We start from the raw sequence: 22,175 nt of genomic DNA on the forward strand, positions 1-22,175 counted from the left end.
TAAAGAGATAAATTTGACTCTTAACAAAGACAAAATGTGTATTTCGAAGTTCTGAAGTTACATACATTGGACACATATCATTGTGAAGGTGTCAAACCAGATCCCAGGAAGATAGAAGCCATCACTAAGATGCCCCCACCAGAGGACACAAAGGGAGTTGAACGACTATTAGGGACCATCAACTATCTGGCAAAGTTCATAACCAATATGTCGAGAATAACACAACCCATCCGAACACTTGTAAGGAAGGATGTGACATTTCATTGGGACCATGAGCAGGAGAGTTCATTCTAAGAAATCAAGAGTTTTATCTGAAGCACCAGTTCTTACATTTTTTGATGTCAAGAAACCTGTGATTGTAAGTGTAGATGCATCAAAGTCAGGATTAGGAGCTTTCGTTCTACAAAATAACAAACCTATAGCATATGCATCGAGGGCGCTTACAGATGCTGAAACAAGATACGCACAGATTGAAAAAGAACTCGTTGCAGTCCATTTTTGCGAGACATGGCATTCCCTATGAAGTCAAGAATGACAACTGACCTCAGTATATTTCGCAGGAATTCAGACAATTTGCTAGGGATTGAAACTTTCAGCATACTACTTCTAGTCCTTACCATCAACAAGCTAACGGACTTGCAGAGAGGACAGTTCAAACAGTGAAACGTCTACTTGAGAAATCGAGAGTTGACGGAAGTGACCTTTATTTGGCCATGCTGGAATACAGGAACACACCAACGGATACAGAATCACCAGCAAAGTTATTGATGAGCAGAGAGTTCCGATCCATACTACCTGTTACCATAAAGCAACTTATGACCAAGAATGGTGAAACCCAAAGACGTCATCAAGGATCGAAAGGAAGCGGAAAGGAGACAACAATATTATTTCAATCGCTCAGCTCGAGATCAACCAAAGATTTCTATGGGACAAGCTGTTCGATTCAGACACAAAGATGAATGGAAACCGGGTTATATGATGAAGAATGAAAACCGATCGTACTGGATGACCTCACCGGAAGGGGAATACCGAAAAACATGAAGGACATTCTTATTTTAAAGGAGAAAAACTTCAACTTGAAACTAGCAATTTCCATTGACGATGAGCCAAACAGTTCACAGGAGTCCGATACAGCAATAGACTCTCAGAGTGCCATCGTTTCGGAACCACAATCTCCACGTAATCTTACTGGAAGTTATCGTACGCGATCTGGACGAGAAGTACGAAAGCCCAAACGTTTTGAGAAATAGATTCAAGGATGTGTTTAGGGAACCAGCTAATAAATGGCTGCACATGTTGACATGATGTATTGTGCTTGACATATCCGAGCCATCCTCCCTCCCCTATCACACATAACATTACAAACTTAATCAATCTATTAAAATATATACGTTTTAAATATAACAGAGACAATTTATTGCCTCTGCTGGGGATCGCACCGGAGACCTCTGGCTTACCAGTCCCGTGCTCTACCGATTGAGCTTAAGGGTTAACCCACTAGCTCAAGCCAGTAGGATGCCGTGTATCCATGGGGAAGTAATAGGCATTGGACACGTACACACGGGCGTTGTGGACAATCCTCTCGTCCCTCAGTGGATTACTGGACCCTGGTCAGCATCCATTGGAAAACTTGAAGTTGACGATAATTCATCGTTGAAATCAACCAATATACACATCACTGTAGTATTCACTTCAAGTTAGAAATTCACGTGGGCGCCATTTGTCACAGGGTCGCGGTCTTGTTCGAAAGATTCAAAACAAAACTGGTTCGGTCGTTTAACAATTTATTAATGGATATAAAGAAAAACCTAGAAAATATAAAAACATTCTCACAACACTCATACAAAACAATACACATAGACAAACACAAAACATAAAGACATTTCAACATTATTAAAAGATATTTAAACGACTGCCAGTAGATCGTTACATAAATTAAACCAGAAGTCTCTGTCGAGACTGAAGCTCTACTGGTTTGAACTTATAGCAAAGGAAGAGAAAGTACTTAAGCAGCTGGGATTTGAAACTTTATAAACAGCATTAAATAGAATAATGATCGTTGATAGTGTCTCTTTATGTTCTTAGTGTAGTCTACTTGTGTGCCAAGTTATACTGAAATCAGACCAAAACTGTAGGAGGAGTAGCATTTTGAAACAATTTTACAGACATTTCTATTTTTAGTAACCACGGCAACACCGTTCATCAAAATTAAAATTCGATAAACAGAATTATGTATCTTAGTGTATTCTACTTGTGTGCCAAGTTATACTGAAATCAGACCAAAACTGTAGGAGGAGTAGCATTTTGAAACAATTTTACAGATATTTCTAATTTTAGTAACCACGACAACACCATTCATCGAAATCAAAAACCGATATACAGAATTATGTATCTTAGTGTAGTCTACTTGTGTGCCAAGTTATATTGAAATCAGACCAAAACTGTAGGAGGAGTAGCATTTTGAAAGAATTTTACAGAAATTTCTATTTTTAGTAACCACGGCAACATCGTTCATCGAAATCAAACACTGATACACAGAATTATGTATCTTAGTGTAGTCTACTTGTGTGCCAAGTTATACTGAAATCAAACCAAAACTGTAGGAGGAGTAGCATTTTGAAAGAATTTCACAGAAATTTCTATTTTTAGTAACCACGGCAACACCGTTCATCGAAATCAAAAACCGATAAACAGAATTATGTATCTTAGTGTATTCTACTTGTTTGCCAACTTATACTGAAATCAGATCAAAACTGTATGAGGAGTAGCATTTTGAAACAATTTCACAGAAATTTCTATTTTTAGTAACCACGGCAACACCGTTCATCGAAAATCAAAAACCGATACACAGAATTATGTATCTTAGTGTAGTCTACTTGTGTGCCAAGTTATACTGAAATCAGACCAAAATTGTAGGAGGAGTAGCATTTTGAAACAATTTCACAGAAATTTCTATTTTTAGTAACCACGGCAACACCATTCATCAAAATCAAAAACCGATACATAGAATTATGTATCTTAGTGTAGTCTACTTGTGTGCCAAGTTATACTGAAATCAGACCAAAACTGTAGGAGGAGTAGCATTTTGAAAGAATTTCACAGAAATTTCTATTTTTAGTAACCACGGCAACACCGTTAATCGAAATCAAAAACCGATACACAGAATTATGTATCTTAGTGTAGTCTACTTGTGTGCCAAGTTATACTGAAATCAGACCAAAACTGTAGGAGGAGTAGCATTTTGAAAGAATTTCACAGAAATTTCTATTTTTAGTAACCACGGCAACACCGTTCATCGAAATCAAAAACCGATACACAAAATTATGTATCTTAGTGTAGTCTACTTGTGTGCCAAGTTATATTGAAATTAGACCAAAACTGTACGAGGAGTAGCATTTTGAAAAATTGTTTACAGACAGACGGACAGACAGACGGACAGACGGACGGACGCCGGACGCATTACTATCGCATAAGCTCTTCTGGTCTCTGACCAGTAGAGCTAAAAAGTAAATGAATTACAAGATTAATAAACTTTTTACCAGGCATCCAGTATTAAGTCATAAAAATACTATACGTATATGCTGTACATCGATTGAATCGATATAAGGTTATATAAATATGCAATCTGTTAACGTAAAGGCTGAGAACTTGGGGTGGGGATTTCGGCGAGTTTCTTACTTTATATACTGTAAACAAACTTTTATTCGCGTGCAAGAAATTTTCGCGATGTTCGCGATAGGTCCGTCATCGCGAATTTTACTCGCCGCAAACCGGTACTTGAGGTCTATCTGCCTATTAACAACAGATCCAAAGTAGTCTTGATCGCGAAACTTAATCGTCGCGAACTAGTTTATACCCGGTAAATCGCGAAATAAAGTCGTCGCGAATAAAAGTTGGTTTACAGTATATTAGTGCACGGGTTAGTAAAACATGCATATAAATTAGTATAACGAAATCCATTGGTCCATGGCAGGTCACTGGTCAGTCATACGTAAAGGAAGTGCTAAAAATAGAAATTCACCTGTATAAAACAAAACACTCGCACATGGCTCTCACATACCTGCAAAACTGGTAGTATTCGATTGGCTATGCGCGCCAATCAGAATACGTACATAATATTGCGCAAAGCATTAAAGCAAATATTTAATAATAATCATTTAATTTTTAAATTAGAACCGTGACATAAAGTATAGAGAGATGAGATTGTTGGGTTAGAAAATAAAGAGGAATAGGAAAACAAATCAGACAGAACGGATTTCACTGAATTAACGGTGGCAAGTAAGAGAAATTCACCGCCTTTAAAAGACGAAACTTCTTTACGTTTTAACGGAATATAATTTGATATTTATTTCGAATTGTTGCAAGTAAATGATGATGTTTTGCCAAAAAACTGAATATTACTTTGTTTCGAAAGAAAAAGACAAAAGTACATTATTCCGTGTGATGAAATGTCAAAATGTGGTGCCCGATTTCCCTCTGTCAATGACAAATTATCTAATCAGAAGACACATTGTATCTTAAATCACAGATGTGCTAGGGTACATTGGCAAAGTCTTGGGAAAAAAATAATGGAATGAAGTTTGCACAACAAAGGTGTTAAACCAGTTCCTTTAAGGCTGTCTGTCAATAAGCCTATTGTTATGATTTTCCCTTTCAAACACTGCCTATTGTATTTCATGGACTGATCATTAATAAATAATTTCAGTGCTTATGGTTTTCCAAGTGTATTCTCAGCACAGTGTCAAGGATATTCAAAAAAGTTAACTCTTTGGTTACGGGTAATGTTCTAATCATCTAAATGAAATTTTGGCAGCATTAAATTATTTTATCCAAACTTCACTGCAATTGAAACTGAGATCGGTGCTTGGTGGATTTCAATGTTACAAAGGGAAATGCTTGTATCTGGAATAAAATTATCCATAGTCAGAGAGAGGAAGTATTTTAATGACGAAGTACAAGCGATTACGGTTTTTAGCTCACCTGAGCCAAAGGCTCAAGTGAGCTATTCTGATCAAAATTTGTCCGTCGTCTGTCGTTGTCGTTGTTGTCGTCGTCGTCGTTGTAAACTTTTCACATTTTCGACTTCTTCTCAAGAACCGCTGGACCAATTTCAACCAAACTTGCTACAAAGTATCCTTGGGTGAAGGGGATTCAAGTTTGTTCAAATAAAGGGCCACGCCCTTTTTCAAGGGGAGATAATTATGAATTAGAGAAAAATTAATGGCATTTTTAAAAAATCTTTTTCTCAAGAACCACTGGGCCAGGAAAGATAAAACTCATGTGGAATCATCCTCAGGTAGTGTAGATTCAAGTTTGTTCAAATCATGACCCCCGGGGGTAGGGTGGGGCCAAAATGGCTGATCAAAGTTTTACATAGGAATATATAGGAAAATTCTTTAAAAATCTTCTTCTCAAGAACCACTGGGCCAGGAAAGATGAAACATGTGGAATCATCCTCAAGTAGTGTAGATTCAATTTTGTTCAAATCATGACCCCCCGGGGGTAGGGTGGGGCTAAAATGGTCGATCAAAGTTTTACATAGGAATATATTGAAAAAATCTTCTTCTCAAGAACCATTGAGACAGGAAAGATGAAACTCCTGTGAAATTATCCCCAGGTAGTGTAGAATTAAGTTTGTTCAAATCATGACCCCCAGGGGTAGGGTGGGGCCAAATGGCCGATAAAAGTTTTACATAGGAATATATAGGGAAACCTTTTAAAATCTTCTTTTCAAGTACTTCAAAGCCATGCTTAGTATGTTTATAGGTAATCATCTCAGGTGGTGTAGATTCTAGTTTGTTCAAATCATGACCCCCTGGGGGGGAGTAAAATTCAAGCCCCCCCCCCCCCACCCTCTCAGTAAACTTTCAGTTCTAATCTGAAATGTGCATTTTCTTAGCTCAGGTGAGCGATGTGGCCCCTGGGCCTCTTGTTCAACTTACGATGGATTCCAAAACGAAGGCTCACGCATTTGTTCAATGTTTCAATAATTTTTGGAAAAGATACTGAAATGTTAAACGTTAAAATACTGAATTTCATGCAAATGAATGTGGAATAAGACAGTGAGTATACTAAGAGAAAACGAACCCAATACATCATTTTAGAAATGGGCTTAGGACAGCAAGGCAAAGAAATGTTACACAATTTTAACTTGAAAAAAAAAACTTTCCTGGGCTGAAAAGAAGCATGGATTCCTTAACTTGAGAGTAATTGTCCATATTTTCTCTGCATTTGCAAGCGATACAGAGACATCCGTCACCATGTTGAGGAAGGTTCATATTAAAGGAGGAGTATTCTGCTTGTATTCACAATGTTACACATCAAAACTTGATATATGTAACTGAATAACCCTTATATAAAGGTAAACAGCATTATCCAAAGGTAGCTGAGTTCATTGTATCCGGACACATGAACTAGAGATTTTGTGAGCACTGGGCACACTAAATGATACTCCCGCCTCTCTGATTATAATTGCAAAGTCCATGTTTTGCTCTGGGAGACCCGAAATAAGTGTCAGATCAAACGTTAAATAGCACTGTGTAATAAAGAATTTGTGGGAACATACTAAAGACCTGATAATTTAACCTGATGAAAAAAAAAATTTCACATAAAATTATCAATTTAAACAATCTGTTTCAATTTTTTGGGAGAAAATTATTGATAATACTATACTAAAATACACTTTTAGTAGATAACACTGTGAATTTTTTCTTTGTATCGGGGTGTTCTTACAAAAACCTGTTGACCTTATATTTTGAATGACCTGATATTTCTAGTGAAGACCTGATATTTTTATAAATGACTTTCAATGGAAGGTTTTGAATGACCTGATATTGTATTTTAACTCTTTCAGAAAAATTACACACTTTAAATGGTTTTGAGACAATTTTTTTGTTTTTGCCAGAATTAAAGAAAAAAAATGACCTGATAATTTGAAATGACCTGATCATTTCCTACTAAAGACCTGATATTTTTTAATGACCTGATATTTTTAAATGATGTGATGGATTTCAATGACCTGAATAAGGCAGATTTCAATGTTAAACTTGACAAAATTTGAATATTTGCAGCAATTCCATTTCATTTAAAAATATCAGGTCTGTAAAGTAAAAATAGGTCATTCAAAATATCAGGTCATCGAGTTTTGTGAATATACCTTCATACCTAGCAAAAAATCTACTTTTTATCCACTAAAAGTGTATTCTAGTAAAGCATTAGATACTATCATTAATATTTTTGCCCCAGAAATATGAAATGTAATGTTTAAATTGATAATTTATATGAAATATTTTTTCATCAGGTCAAATATCAGGTCTTTAGTATATCAGGTCTTTAGTATGTTCCGAATTTGTGAAACCATCATTAAATTTTATTAAGTGGTATAGGAGGATTTGTGGATAAGAAATGGATACCCTTCAATATTATAGAAAGAATGGAATGTCTGTGTCGGTCCATGTTTTGCTATGGGAAACCCAAAATTAAGTCGGATCAAAAAGTAAAATAGTAGGTCTCAATGACATGTAATTCTGTGAAAGGCTCATTAAATTTCATTTAGTGCGACAAGAGAAGTTAAGACAACTTAAGATGGGTACTCCAAAGCGTGACAGACGGATGAACATCATATTCCGATCACTATATACCCTCCTACTTTTCAAGTAGGGTTATAAAACTGATAGGGCAACTGAGTCAATCTTCTGTGTCATTATATTTAAAATTCTGTTTACCATGTTTTCCTCCAATATGACCTTGCTGTATTTTTTGCTGTGTCAATCGAAACTCTTAAATAGAAGTCTGGAAGATAAGTCGTCAAGAATTGAAAATGATTAAAGGCGTAGAGGCATCTGAGCCCATCTGTAATTTTTTAAGAGATCCGAGTTTGCTCTGCTTCTCATTTGTATTGTTTGAGTGGACCTTTGTACTTGAATACTGTTCGTAACATGTATCTTCATATTTCATATATTATAATCAAAGACGGGACTAGGCTTCTAAAGAAATTTGGGGAAAAAATGGAATAAACTCGTAAACACTTTTTGCAACAATGATAGCTGAATACACACACCCGGTACGTTAAAATCTTGAAAAAGATAAAGTGTTTATTATTTCGATCAAGGATCCTGGCAAACTCGTTGTTACGGTAGGACCTTAAAATGAATTTTGGCTCAGGGTGGTCTTTTAAAGTTTGAAGTGCTCTGTGAGTGATAAGAAGAAATTTTTCACAAGAAACGGTATAATTGATTGTTGTTTTACATCCATTCGAGAAATGTTTATAAAAAAGTTGAATTTTAAAAAAAAATGTATTTTGTTAAAACTTGATTTAAGAAATAAGTTGTGGTGAATAACCAAAAAGCAGAATGTTCAAATCGTTTCTGTCAGACCTGGTGTGGGGATAACGAAAAATATTTAAGTCTATCCAAACAATAAAAGCTAAAGATACAGTAAGCACTGAACCTACTAAATAATCCCCCCGCATCCCAAATGATTCTAATGCAAAGTTCATGATTTGGTCTGGGAGACCCGAAATAAGTCTTAAATCAAAAAGTAATGCTTGATCGCGATATAAATGAAAAAGAAATTCATAAAATAATCATTAAAAATTAATAAATCACCAGGGGAAGATGGTATTACTTCAAATCGGAGGTGCACAATTGCAGTATGTAAAGATTCTGTGAAAGTATCATTAAATTTCATTCGGTGATATAGAAGGATTTGCGGATAAGAGATGGATACCCTTCAATTTTATAGAGAGAATGTAGTATTCACGTTTTGCCATGGGAAACCCAGATGTGTCAGATCAAAAGGTAAAACAGGAGGTGAACAATGGCACCATGTAACAAATATTCTATGAGTGTCTATTGGGTATCATTTAGTGAGCTCAGTGCCCACACTACTTGTTAAATTTCATTCAGTGGTATAAGAGGAGTTGCGATAAGAGATGTGTACATCAAAGCGTAACAGACGGACGGACGGGCATCCCGATCACTATATACCCTCCCACTTTTCAAGCAAGGGGATATACAATTTCGAGGCAAAAGCCTATATATAGAGTCTTTTATTAAATGTGGTCTACAAACTATTGGAGATATTTGGGGGGGGGGGGGTTATATTCAGGAGAAGATCAAACAAGGACCTCTACAACATCAGAGGTGGGATCAGGCGCAATGGCCTTGATGGACATATTGCATTGAATACGAAATTATAAAGAAAAACCAGAAGTCTCTGTCGAGACTGTAGCTCTACTGGTTTGTACTCATAATAAAGGAAGAGAAAAGTAGCAGTTGGGACATAAAACTTTCCAAAAGCAATAAATAGAATAATGATCCTTGATTAAGTCTCTTTTTGAAGCTAGATTAAGATAAGACTACAACTGTATGAGTAGCTGTGAATAAAATTTTACAGAATTTTCAATTTTAGTTACCATGGCATCATCGTTCATCAAAATCAAAAACACAAAACTGATTATGTATCTCAGTTAGTCTACTTGCATACCAAATTATATTAAAATCAGACCAAAACTGTATTTGGAATAACATTTTAAAAGTATTTCACAGAAATATTTATTTTTAGTATTCTAAACCAGGCAACACCATTCGTCGAAATCAAAAACCGATATACAGAATTATGTATATTAGTGTAGTCTACTTGTGTGCCAAGTTAAATTGAAATCGGACCAAATCTGTACGAGGAGTAGCATTTCAAAAGTATTTCACGGAAATTTCTATTTTTAGTAACCAAGGCAACATCGTTCATCGAAAACAAAAACCGATAAACAGAATTATGTATCTTGGTATAGTCTACTTGTGTGCAAAGTTATAATTGAAATCAGACCGAAACTGTAGGAGGAGTAGCATTTTGAAAAATTGTTCACAGACAGACGGACGGATGACGGACGCATTACTGTCGCATAAGCTCTTCTGGTCTCTGACCAGTAGAGCTAACAAAAGCTTTGAAGTGGATGTGCGTGGAATTAATGAAAACACAATAAGCTGTGAATATATTTCTGGGACGAAAGACTCAAGTGATAATTTTCACAGTAAAAATGCATATTCGCCACTGAGAACAGCATGGCGACGAAGCCAACTTAGGTACATAAGTATGTAGTGATAAACCAGAGAAAATGCCAATAAATAAACATGGTATAGCTGAAATATGAAGAGTAAAAGTGTTGCATTTTACGTTTTTACATTTTACAAAAGCTTTTAAAATGTTGCGCTTCTACCAAAAAAAAAAGAGAAGAAGAAAACGGAAATTTAAACCTATATTTACATCTGCTTCCAAGCAATATATGAGGGTTGATCCAAAAGTAATGTCACTGTGTCGATATCTTTAATATTTGGCGTCATAGTATCAAATATAATGTACAAAAATGTGCATAAGAATAAATCTAATCCAAATTAAAAATTTGATTTAGTAATGTTTAAGAGAATTAATTTTATAGACGTTTAAACCATTAATCATAGAGGGTGTCGCCGCGTCACAAGAAAACGTCACGTTTTAAAGTGTATATTGTTAGAATGAAAAAAGACAAACACTTACAAATTCATCTAAAAAAAAAAGCGTCTAATTTTCCAATATTTAAAAAGACAAAAGTTTTCGACATTTTCTAGTCTTTATTTTAAAATTAAATAACCTCATTGCTATTTTTGATCATAAACATCGTTGTTTCATCTGATATATTGAACAAAGGAAATGTCGAAATGGAATAAAACGCCGAAACGAGCCGCAATGCGTTTTTCTTTCAAAATCGGGAAATCACCAGTAGAGAAAGATATGATGATAAATCAGACTCATAGAGGAAAGAATATAGATAAGCGACTTGTTTATCGATGGTTTCAGCAATTTTGGGCGTGGATCATTGAATCATGGATCATTGAATGATCAGCAAAGGACAGAGAGACCGAAAGATAGGAGGTCGGGCGAAAGCGTTCAATGGTGTCTGACGTTGTCAAAAAAGAGAGACGTGTCACGGTTTAAGCGATACGAAGAACTTTAAGTTTGTCTTATGGTACTGTTCAAAGAATTTTGATAGAGGACAAAATTATAGATAGAGTGAGTGTATAATTGGTGCTAATAATTCTTAAAGAAAGTGAAATATGTGAATCTGTTTGTTAATCTCAAATATTTTTAAATGAAGCTAAGGGGAAGCGTTAAAGTGTATAACGGAGTACAGTGTATATCCGTCATATGACGTTACTTAGGTGCGGCGACTACCAGAGTCGCACTTTGTATATAATTCGATATTTTGAAAAGTAAAAATTATTTTAATTTGAATTTTTCAGGACTGATTTGAAATAGATATAGTCTTCATCATGTATAGTTTTGTTAATTTACGTCGACTAATAGCAATTCTACTGAAGTTGTGACATTACGTTTGGATCAACCCTCGTATGTGGTATTTCGAAAATTCGAACAAACTATTTCTTCTTGCTATAAGCTTGTAATGTACTGTCAGTAGAATCGGAATTGTTTCGTCTGGAGCGGTAAAATTCAATTCCCCGCACTCATCTGGTATTGTATTCAAAATATATAATGTTTTTACATGATTGACAGACAGGCCTTGAGAGACAAGACATTTACAATACGTAATAAATCATTTCACAGGACTGAGAAAGCAGGGGAACACAATTTTCTGAATTTGCTTGTTATATAAAAAATATCGTTAAAAATAATCATAACTATCTCCTTGGTTTTCACGTACAATGGTACTAGTCACGTATTATGATTGCGATGTTCGGACAAGAGAAATAATCCTGAAATTAAAAATCACTATAGTCACTTAATATAAATAATTGTCATCTGAAATAATACTAGATAATAGATATTGACACAGGGAATGTACAAAAGTAAATACATTACTGTAGTTAAAACAGTTAATGACAGCATATTCAAAACATTGGGTTGATAACCTCATACACTGTAATTCTCCATTATTGAGCAACATTTATTTTCCTTTGAGAGTACAAAGCATTTATTTGAAAATAAGTGTATTCTGTCTTTATATTTAAATTAAGACCGAACAATTGCATGCGGAATAAAAAAAAAAATACAATAATGAACGTTACTAATTTATGGAGAACTAATTACGAACATTTTAGCTACGTCTCAAAGAAGATACAGTATATTGATAATTGGACCCAATTTATTTTATTTCATTTTAACCGTCAATCATTCTAATAAACCTTTTGTTCTATCAAAGCACTTTAGTGGTTCATTTCCTTGTATTCTTACTGTCAGATAAACTGCCTTTTGATGGTACAAAATTCAGCATGCGTCGGAACTCCATGAATTTATAATATGATGGTAATTTTTACCTCGATAGTCTAACGATTCACGCCTCCCGGACACTTGAGAAAGAAGACCTTCCTGATTCCTGATCCGTGCCCTGTCTTCTGATGTGTTGACCATATACTTAACTTGTATTTTCAACAGCTAATCACTGAAAAGTGTGAAGATATCGAACATTTAATCCTGCAAAAAAAAATCAATCATGAGCAGAATCAAAACACTAATGGCATTACAAATGACTGAAAATGAGTTTAAATAACCCAGATGATAAACAGAATTTGCAAAAAGAAATTCATAAAAAGAGATAATTTAAACTATTAATGATTAACCCTAAAAGTAACATCAACATAATTGACCTATCGTGTTTCGGTGTAAGAATCGTTTGCACTCAAAAGAGGTACTTTGGAAAATGAAAACAGAGAGATTTTCTTTCCCTTAAAACCGAATATAATTTATCATTAAACATTCTGTCAGGACTATTAAGAGGATTTAGAGATATCTGCAATGTAAGCACTATGAAAGACCAAAATCGATTTAAAAAATAACATTTCATATTCAGTGCACCAAGTCAAGTGAACAGAGCTAGGGTTAAGAAACAAATCTCTAGAAGACAGGCTAGTCAATGGAGACATCTGTCGATTCTTGATTGTAGTTTCGATCAATTTTTTTCTCCCTTTCAGTATTCACTTTAATTTTTGGAAGTATATACTCGAAAATGGTTCCTTTACGATAAACAGGCAGAAACATTCTTTGATTTTCATTAATTTGAACAAATATGACTTGCGCATTGAATCCTCAGTTAGTTTCGGAATAACGAAGGCCAGCCTAATTTTAGAATTGTGTCTAAAAGAAGTATAGAACTGTTTTTTTTTCTTAAATATTCATTAATGTGTGCTGTTCCTAGCTGGCGATACTACTGGCACATTCTAAATTTACTGTTTTAAACGTCATCACGTGAATTTATTTCTGTCGAAATTGTATTTTATCTGCGGAAATTCGTTTGTTAAGAAAAGGAAAAATATTCTATATTCATTATTGGCTAGCTGATCGATGGTGATGATGAAGCACTTTTTACACGCGGGTTTCAGGTATGCTGTTCTATTTCAGAAGCTCTCAACTTTGATTACCGCAAGTAACATTAATTGTTAAGCCAGGTCTATCATTCCCCATCTCTCCACACACAATTCATCACCGTAATTGTTGTTTTATGTCAAATGAAATTTTACCTTTGGAAGGTGTGAAAACAAGCATCCTGTTTCCAAATTGCAGTTCATCTTCGGCAAATGTTACTGACGTGTCCCTCATTTCCGTTCACGGATATAAAATACAAAATGACAGCCCAAAACTTCCTTACTGTTATCTGTTGACAAAATTCAATAAAAATTTTTGAGTAGGGGAATGGACAGTAAGAAAATAACGTATAATTGCATTTATAACCTTAAATTTACGTCAGCTTGCTGATTGCCAAACGCTGTAACATGACTGTCGTATAATTTAATGGTCATCCCAATTCGAAAATTCAGTATGACATGCAAAGACCTGCTGCATTCTAATAATATTGGGTACATTTATTTTATGTCTGTAATGATACTTTGTGGATATTATTGACATTTACCAGCCCAAATAATAAGCATAAAGTTAACAATCCTCTGTATACACTATAAATGAAAAAGTATTTTATTAGATAAAAAAAATATTTACATCTTTAAGCTGTTTGTGATAAAACTATAATTTGTTAAACGTTTGGAATCAGCCATTTCCCCCCAAAAAGTGTTTTTGTTCGAACGTCGAATGAAATGGAAATAGTATCAGCTAAGTTTCCGAATACATGCATGCTTCTTTGTTGTCTTAAACTGTGGATTAAGAATTATTATTAATTTTGGTTCACTTATCTACTATTCTATGTAAAAAATATGCGATTTTGATGAAAGATTTCATTGATTAACCTTTTTGATACCGTCGAGAACTGCTTATTAAAAACAATCAATGTCAGATATTTTCTTATCTTTTGATCGGTCTTCAACGAAATTACTTTGTTAAAAATCGCTCTGATTCTACATAAAAGTTAAAAATATACATAGTTAATCAATTACAACATTTATGTAGTCTTAGGATACATGGTCTTCCAACGTTTGTATGAATTTTTAAAGGCATTTATTGTGCCCATTTAGACTAGCCGACCTTTTTTTATTTCAATATGAAAAAGAACTTCTACATTAGAAGAAGAAAATACTTGCTGTGACCTTCAACTCAACATTAAAATATATATCGATAATGCATTATCAATTAACCATATGTAGTTAGTTCCATTCATATGTCACCTCAGTATATCACAGAGAACGTGAAATAAAAGATACCAGAGAGTCTGTCAAATCTCTCGCAAATTGGGATGTTTTACTTACTGTAGATGACATGGGCCACCTAACAATTTAATTGTATAATAAACGAGATGATTAATCTTTTCCGTAGTCAGCTTTCTTGTAGTAATATTCCGCTATCACTTACTTATTTGTCCATGGTTCTTACATCTCCCAACTTATTCAGTATCGGAGAGCATCCTCCGAATACGTTCAATTCTTAAACTGGGGAAGGCTACTGAAAGATACGTTGATGTTAAAGGGATTTCAACAGCCTCGTTTAACGAGGCTGGGGGGTGGCAGCCATCTTCAGACTATTTCGATCTCCTTTAAAAGAAGAGCTCCAGATAAAGATATACAAAAATGATGAAATTTTAAAACTAAAATTTATGAATTTTTTCTTTGCCAAATGATAGTTGACAGCTTAAGATACCATATCTTAAAATATAAAATAAATTTTGTGGTTAATTTGTGATTAATTTGTTGACCCCCCAGCCTCCTTAAAGTCAGCGTTTCGAAATTTCCATGGTAGTTAAAATGACCCGACTCGAAGACCATAAACTGAGAACAGACTTTTAAATCTCAAATTTTCAAAGCAGTGTAACTTGTGAAAAAATTTTGATAACCAAGGAAAAATTTCCATCATAAATATAAGATTTTTAAACAAAATTGCAAATTTTTAAAGCAAATACATTGAATAAAACTCAAGATATGGAAAATCAAAGTTTTGAATTTTGAATTAAGTCTGTTCTCAGTAAATGTTCTTGGGCCCTGGTTTGTACCATACGGGGTCGTATTTTGGAAAACATGTTTCAAACCGATTTTTTTTGGTCTTTGTTTTTATACTGAATTTGAATGTTTCGTCTTCCTGATTAATGCATATAAGGCTTACAACAGGAGTATCAGGTCATTGGGAAATGTTTACCCCTCTTAAGCATCTGATCTCACCGCTTTTATGCCATGTTCAGTTGTTCACTATGCTTTTTTATGGATCTTTTTGTAGATTGATCACTTCAATTGTTACCTTTTTCATTTTTCGTCAAAGTTCACTCAAAACACTAATGTTATCAGTCAGCTGTCTTTTCGGGCGTTTATTCTCTGTTCCGGAAAACGACAAAAGTAATGTTCATTTGAATACAGTAATTTAACAAAAGAGAATATTCGTGAAAGCTTTTTAGTAAACAGACCAATTCCAAAGTCATAAAAAGACTATTATTTTGGCTTGAAAACAATAACAAAAACTGTACACGGCAATGTAGAATGTATCATTGTTACCTAACTACAGTATATTCAAGTAATACAAAATGACCTTACATCATTTCGATTCGTTTTATCAGTAATTTGGACGTATGAAAATACTTTGTTTAAAAATAACCATTATTTTTTTTCATAGAAAAAATTATAAATACAAAGTATGTCTTCGTTTCTATTTTCAAGGAAAGGAATACAGGAGTTAACTTTTGTTCAAATGGAAACATTCTTGAACTTCAAGTATAGCTGAATTTAAGATTTGTTGGCCTGTGCCATTTAATAGACATGGGTTTGCATGTGTTCTTTTACTCTGTCATACTATCAGTTTTTCGGAGCTTTTTTTGTTATGCTTGCAAATAATATGTTTTTTGTATTTCTCTTGATACTGATCATCTGAAAACTTATTTTCTTGAAGAAAAAAACCCAAAACATTTTGATTCTGTATACTGATATTAAGGAGAAAGAATTAAAGATATGCTTGTATTTCTGTATCCATAAACCGAAGCTGAATTCATTCAAAAACTTTGATTCGATGTTTACCTCTGAACCACGGACACTTTTTCGGAAATAAATTTTTAACCCATTGTATAATTATTATACAATGGGTTACAAAAATTATTTCCAAAACAAGTGCCTGTGCTCTGAATTCAGGATAAAAGATACTGTATTACCACAGAGTCTGACAAGTCTGTTTCACGTTTGGATATTTTTGTAGGAAAAACTAAATGGTAAGTAAACTTAACAACAAAGCTTTATGATAAACATGATGTTTTAAACTTTTTTTCGTCATCTTCCCTCATTTATGTAGCACCTGCATGTGGAGATATTGTTTCCCCACTTGATTCGATGCAAGATCATGTTCTGGTTTCGAATAATTTCTTAATCGAGACAAGTGTTGACAAAAAGTTGATGAAACAAGAATATTAACCACCTTTTAGTAAATAAAGCAATCAATAATTACTTTGCCAGCAAACAAATACTTTCATTTATTTAAGTCGTATATCGACCGACATATTTTTTCTGACATACAAATTATTATTCCATTTTTTTTTTACACTGAATTGTTTACAGAAGCACACACGGGGAATGCTTAAATGTGCACCTCCTTGGCGCTTAAGCCCACCTTTGATGCTTTGGGGATCCGTGTTTACTTTGCTCCTGATTTGTTAATCTTCGGTGGAATTTCGAGCATAATTACTGACCGCTACCTTCACATACCATTGTTTCTGATGGACATTAAAAAAAAATATGTTTTTCTTGTTGCTACTTAAATGTATACAATTTTACGATAAAAAAAATCATATTACCTAACATTAATAGCATCATATAGCTTAATATATATTTGACGTTACTAATAAATCCCTAAAATATTAAATCAAAAATTTTCTTTGGGGCTTAAATATGCGACTTTGATTAGTTTTCTATGTAATTCTTAACCTTTTTTGCATCCATTTTTAACATTGTGACAAAATCTGGTATTCGATTATTCAGATTACCTATCTGAAGATAAATCTTTGAGAATTGCTGATTTCTGAAAGTTTGTGTTATTCATGAATTAATTGTGATTTAGAGTTCTGTTCGTGACGGGAATCTCTTATTGTGAATTTGCCTATAAGTAAGATTGTCATCTAAATACGTACCGTTAAAAGGTTCACTTTTTCAAAATTTCTAGAATCTAATTCAGAACATGTACTAGTATCGATAATCAATTTTCCGCAATGGAGCATTTTTTAAAAATCCTTATTGGAGTGTCATAAAGAAGCTAACAAAAGGTCGATTTTGTACGCGTATATTTTGAGAGTTGAGAAATTAAGAAGACTTCGTGCAAAGAAACGGATTAAAGAATGAATAATGCTATTTAAAATAGTTATTTCACACAAAGGAATAATATCAGTCATATAAAGTTTTAAAAATTCAAAAGAATACATAATTCAAAACAAATATAACGCATTGTCTTCCTCAAGAAGATTGAATGTCGTTAACATCCCTCTCGAAAATTTTTAAAGTTATCATTTCGTTATTTCTATGGTCGATACAATGACCTTGTCAGTAAATAAAATTTATTATTGAGTCAAATGCTGACTGACGTTTTCATACTAATTATTAGTCCTCTATTTACGACACACTGAATTGACCACGGATTTTTCCGTTATTTCTTTATCATGACAAGGAGTACACTGTGGGTGTGACCACTCGGCAGGGGATACTCACTCCTCCATGGCATCTGATCCCAACTCTAATGTTTTGGAGGTCCTTTTTTTCTTCGCTCATATTTTGTATTGTTCTTTGGACTTTTGAGCTTAAATACTGTTCGTTATCTCCTTATATTTCATTTGGAGACGCCACCACTTGCCGGTTTAAAGCAACAAACGTTGTCCTATACTCGGCACTTAGGGGCAATACGCAATGAGGGATCTTTTTCTTGCCAGCACCTACTGCGACACGGGACTTCGATTTATAAGTCTCTTCCGAAGGACCGGTCTCTATGTCACACAGTGAGATTCGTACGCGCGACGTAAGGATCGACTCCTTACTTCGCGACTGTAGAGCACTTCGTGAGAGCCATGAATTTCCTATATGACCTTAAAGCAATATGAGCTGCAATTTTGAGAAACTTTTTTTCCTGCTAAAATATATTATGATTAATTAGTGTGTAGTTTAAAGTTTTATGATCAATAAAACCAAAATAAAATTTCAAATTGTTATAGAGAAATATTCAACTTCCAAAAAAAGTAAGTCATTCGAAAAATTTTACAACTTTAACTCTCTTCTAAATTTGAAGATATAATGTTTATACAAAACTTATCATGGTAGATCTTTTCTATTTGTTGAACAAGTCGTATGAAATTTCGGGTATTAATAAAACCCGCCTTTTTAGCCACACACGTATATATGACGAAGTTTGCATAAACAAATTGTGTAACAAAATACTAAATAACCCCCCGGCAGCCGGAGCCTTCATGTGACATTTCAGATAATGAACGATTAACAACAAACAGCAGTCCAGGGGCCAGAATGCAGGAGAAAAGATCTAGCAGTTTTATACACAGACGAAAATAGCCTCCGTTGAACCCCATTACAAACAATGACGGATGACAACAGATGTTAGTATATATTCATTGCACTGGTTGATGTTGTCTATGAAGTATGGTTTAGGACAAGAATGAATCCACTACTTCTTCCTTTGTTATCTCTAACTGTTCTCTTACCTGCACAATGTGCAAAGTGGTATACAGTTTGCGACAGACTTCCAAACGATAAGAGTTTCTATGACCTGCAGATTGTAGACCTAGAGGGAGAAAATCGGACGCTGCAGGAGTTTGCAGGGAATGTAACCTTGGTGGTAAATTTAGCTACTTTCTGAGGTAATTAGTAATTCAACACATATAATGGATGTAGTTTTTGATTAGATCATATCAATTAAGGAAATCATTTGTCTTTTTATTTTGTTGTGGAAAAAAACCCTATTTTGGATACACTTTGATGCAAAACAACGGAATTATTTTGACCAATTCGTCATTTAAAGAAAAGATTACGGAGCTCGTTTCCTTTTTTGCCTATTAGAGTGTAAAACTTAATCCGTTTTATTGAGACAACATAAAAAAGAAAGCCTATATCCGTTATATCCTACAGCTGCTTAATACAAACATGTCAATAAACTGATTGTAAAGATGAGAACTTAATGAATTCATCGACGTATCACCAGAAGATTACAAATACCGATTTCAATCTACCAGACAATTATTTATACCTCTCTTACATATATTGACTTGTTAGCAAAAATATATTCACAACTTTTCTTGTAACATATATTTCACTGAAAGAGAACGCTAATAACTATAACGTGCAAGCTGACACAGGGCAGATGCACACAGCTTCACGTCAATAAATCACTTGAGATTGTTTTTGTGAAAATTAATTATCATGTCATGTTTATGAAACCAAAGTGATCCTCCTCATATAGCCAAAGATTGTCTTTTTTAACGAAAACTCTTTTTTATTTTCTGCCGGCGTTCGATCGATAGTGTGGTTTTCAAATTACAATTCCTCCAGCTAACTCGAAGTGCGCAATTTTGCGACCTTTCTATAACATGGTTAATGAGTAATATAAATGTCTCGGTCATTACATTAATTAAGTCTATCTGCATATATTTCAGGGTTTACCTATCAGTACCACCAATTGAATGCATATGTCAGCTTTAATCCTAAACTTAAGGTCCTAGGATTTCCGTGTAACCAGTTTGGCCACCAAGAACCAGCGGACAATAAAACAGAACTTCTAAATGGCCTGCAATATGTTCGTCCGGGAAGCGGGTTTACCCCCGCTTTCGATATAATGGGAAAAGGGAATATAAATGGAGAAAAGGAGTTAAAAGTTTATACGTATTTAAAGGTAACAAAAAAAATATGCCAGTAGCTTTAACATTTTTATTTAATTGAAATGTAAAAATAATTTCCTGTTTGCATTTCCCTGGGAAATGAACATAGCACCAGACTCTCTAATAGTTAACCGCAGACGGAAATGATGGAGATAGTGCTGACAACTCCAAACGATAAAAATAATGGCCATCTCATGTTGGTTTGAATTGCAATTAAAGAAATAACACCGTCCGTGTTTAGTGTACATTATATATCTTTAAATGGTTGTCTTGACACACATATATAATGCAAGTGCCTTACTGCTGGCGAAAAACATGAATTTTCTTTGCATTTATTTGATTGGTAATCTTTATTTACTTTTAACAGTGCAACATTATATCTGATAAAGAAAAAACACACCATATTTTTTCTTCCGAGTTTTAAAAAGCATATATTAGGAATCGAGAATCAGATAATAGCAAATATAGTTTTATTATAGGATTGTACACCATTGGTCATAACTTTCGAAGTTATATAAGTTTTGTTCACACTATAACAAATAAAAGACTATCAATAGTTGCGTGCCATGTCAAGCTCAATAAAAGACATCTTGAATGCCATTGGAGTTTTGTAACTGTAAGTCAAACTCCACGGTAAAGATCTTTTTGGTACCAAAGGAAGGCCTTGTCGCAAAAATACATTTTAGAAATATGAAAGCCCAGCACATAACATTCAGAAAATATTAACAATATTCGTTTTTCTAAAGAGGTTCTTGTCACAAGAAATACATCAGAGAAATATGAATGCTATAGCACCAGCTTTTTACAAGTTATAGGCGATGTTAGTTTTTGCAAATGTAGGTCAACCTTAAACGTCAAGATCATGAGGACAAAGTGTTGGTACCCATAAGAAGATCTGGTGACATGTAATACATGTACAATGTATAGATGTGGAAAGAAGAAAATTTCGTTCTAAAGTTATGACCAAATGTAAAGTATAATACTATAAAAGTAGGTAGAACTTTAAGGCCAAGAGCAAAATGTTATTTTCATTGTTACCCAAAGGAAGGATCTTATAACGATAATTCAAATGGAATTTGAAAGTCCTGTACCAACCATTCAAGAGATATTGACAAGGTTTGAGTTTTTGCGGACAAACAGACTGATTTACAGGCAGAGGTAGGGACAGAGTAAAAACTATGTGCTCTCGAATCTTCAATTACTGGCAAATGATTAAAAATTCCCTTTAATCTTGCAATACCCTTGTTGCTGTAATTCTTTGTTTAATTTTTGCATGCTGACTTGCGCCAAGAACATTGAAGAAAGTAAGGTTATATTATTATTCTCGACATTCAGTCACCTCCATCGTCCCTTGATTAGCTTCATTTTCAATAAAGTGGACAATGTCCTTTATAAAAAAAAAAGAAACATTCTCTTTTATATGTCAATGATCTGATTTATATTTTTGTCCGCAGGAACGATGTCGTCTTCCAGATGAAGCCAAATTTAACCCACACGAATGTTTCTGGTCCAAATTCAAGACACGAGATGTTGCATGGAACTTCGAGAAGTTCCTTGTAGATGGAGATGGCGTTCCTGTTTACCGATTCCTGTCTGCTGTTGAACCAATGGACATTCTAAACATCTCGACTGCTCTCCTTGATACCAGGTCCTGTAACAGCTCCTGTATTGAAAATGAGTTACACATACTGGAATCAAAATACCAAAAGGAATAAAAAGCCGTGTTGGTTCTCAAATACTAGTAGCTACATATGATCTTCACTCACGTGCGTACCGTTTGATCGGGTTTGGTATTAGGCATTGTTTCAAATGTCAGGTTGGGTGGTCTTTTTCTAGAATATTTTTGTATAATAAATTTTGATGCATTTATGTTTTTCTATGACAAAATAATAAACAATTTTATGAT

The 22,175-nt window shown here is 34.2% G+C and overlaps 1 protein-coding gene and 1 long non-coding RNA gene across 3 annotated transcripts in view; one reads left to right on the top strand and one right to left on the bottom strand.

Moving 5' to 3' along the window:
- LOC134257474 (uncharacterized) overlaps nucleotides 1–14,765 on the bottom strand; it is a 34,502-nt gene extending 19,737 nt beyond the window's left edge. Inside the window, exons 1-2 of one of the 2 annotated variants that reach the window (XR_009989920.1) lie at nucleotides 14,685–14,765; nucleotides 13,509–13,642 (exon numbers count right to left, since the gene is read on the bottom strand). This is a non-coding gene — a long non-coding RNA (uncharacterized LOC134257474). Of the gene's footprint in view, nucleotides 1–13,508; nucleotides 13,643–14,603; nucleotides 14,623–14,684 lie in introns of those variants that run through there. The other variant, XR_009989921.1, reaches the window with a different exon arrangement.
- Nucleotides 14,766–19,008: 4,243 nt separating this feature from the next.
- On the top strand, nucleotides 19,009–22,169 carry LOC134257472 (epididymal secretory glutathione peroxidase-like). The gene is made up of 3 exons (XM_062740085.1): nucleotides 19,009–19,255; nucleotides 20,048–20,283; nucleotides 21,724–22,169. The coding sequence occupies exons 1-3, from the start codon at nucleotides 19,054–19,056 to the stop codon at nucleotides 21,982–21,984; spliced, it is 699 nt and encodes a 232-aa protein (XP_062596069.1). The 5' UTR covers nucleotides 19,009–19,053; the 3' UTR covers nucleotides 21,985–22,169.
- Nucleotides 22,170–22,175: the final 6 nt, after the last annotated feature.

The sequence above is a fragment of the Saccostrea cucullata genome, unplaced genomic scaffold (genome assembly GCF_032062105.1).
Source record: "Saccostrea cucullata isolate Sc308-1 unplaced genomic scaffold, CSIRO_AGI_Scuc_v1 ctg835, whole genome shotgun sequence".
NCBI classification, from domain to species: Eukaryota; Metazoa; Mollusca; class Bivalvia; order Ostreida; family Ostreidae; genus Saccostrea; species Saccostrea cuccullata.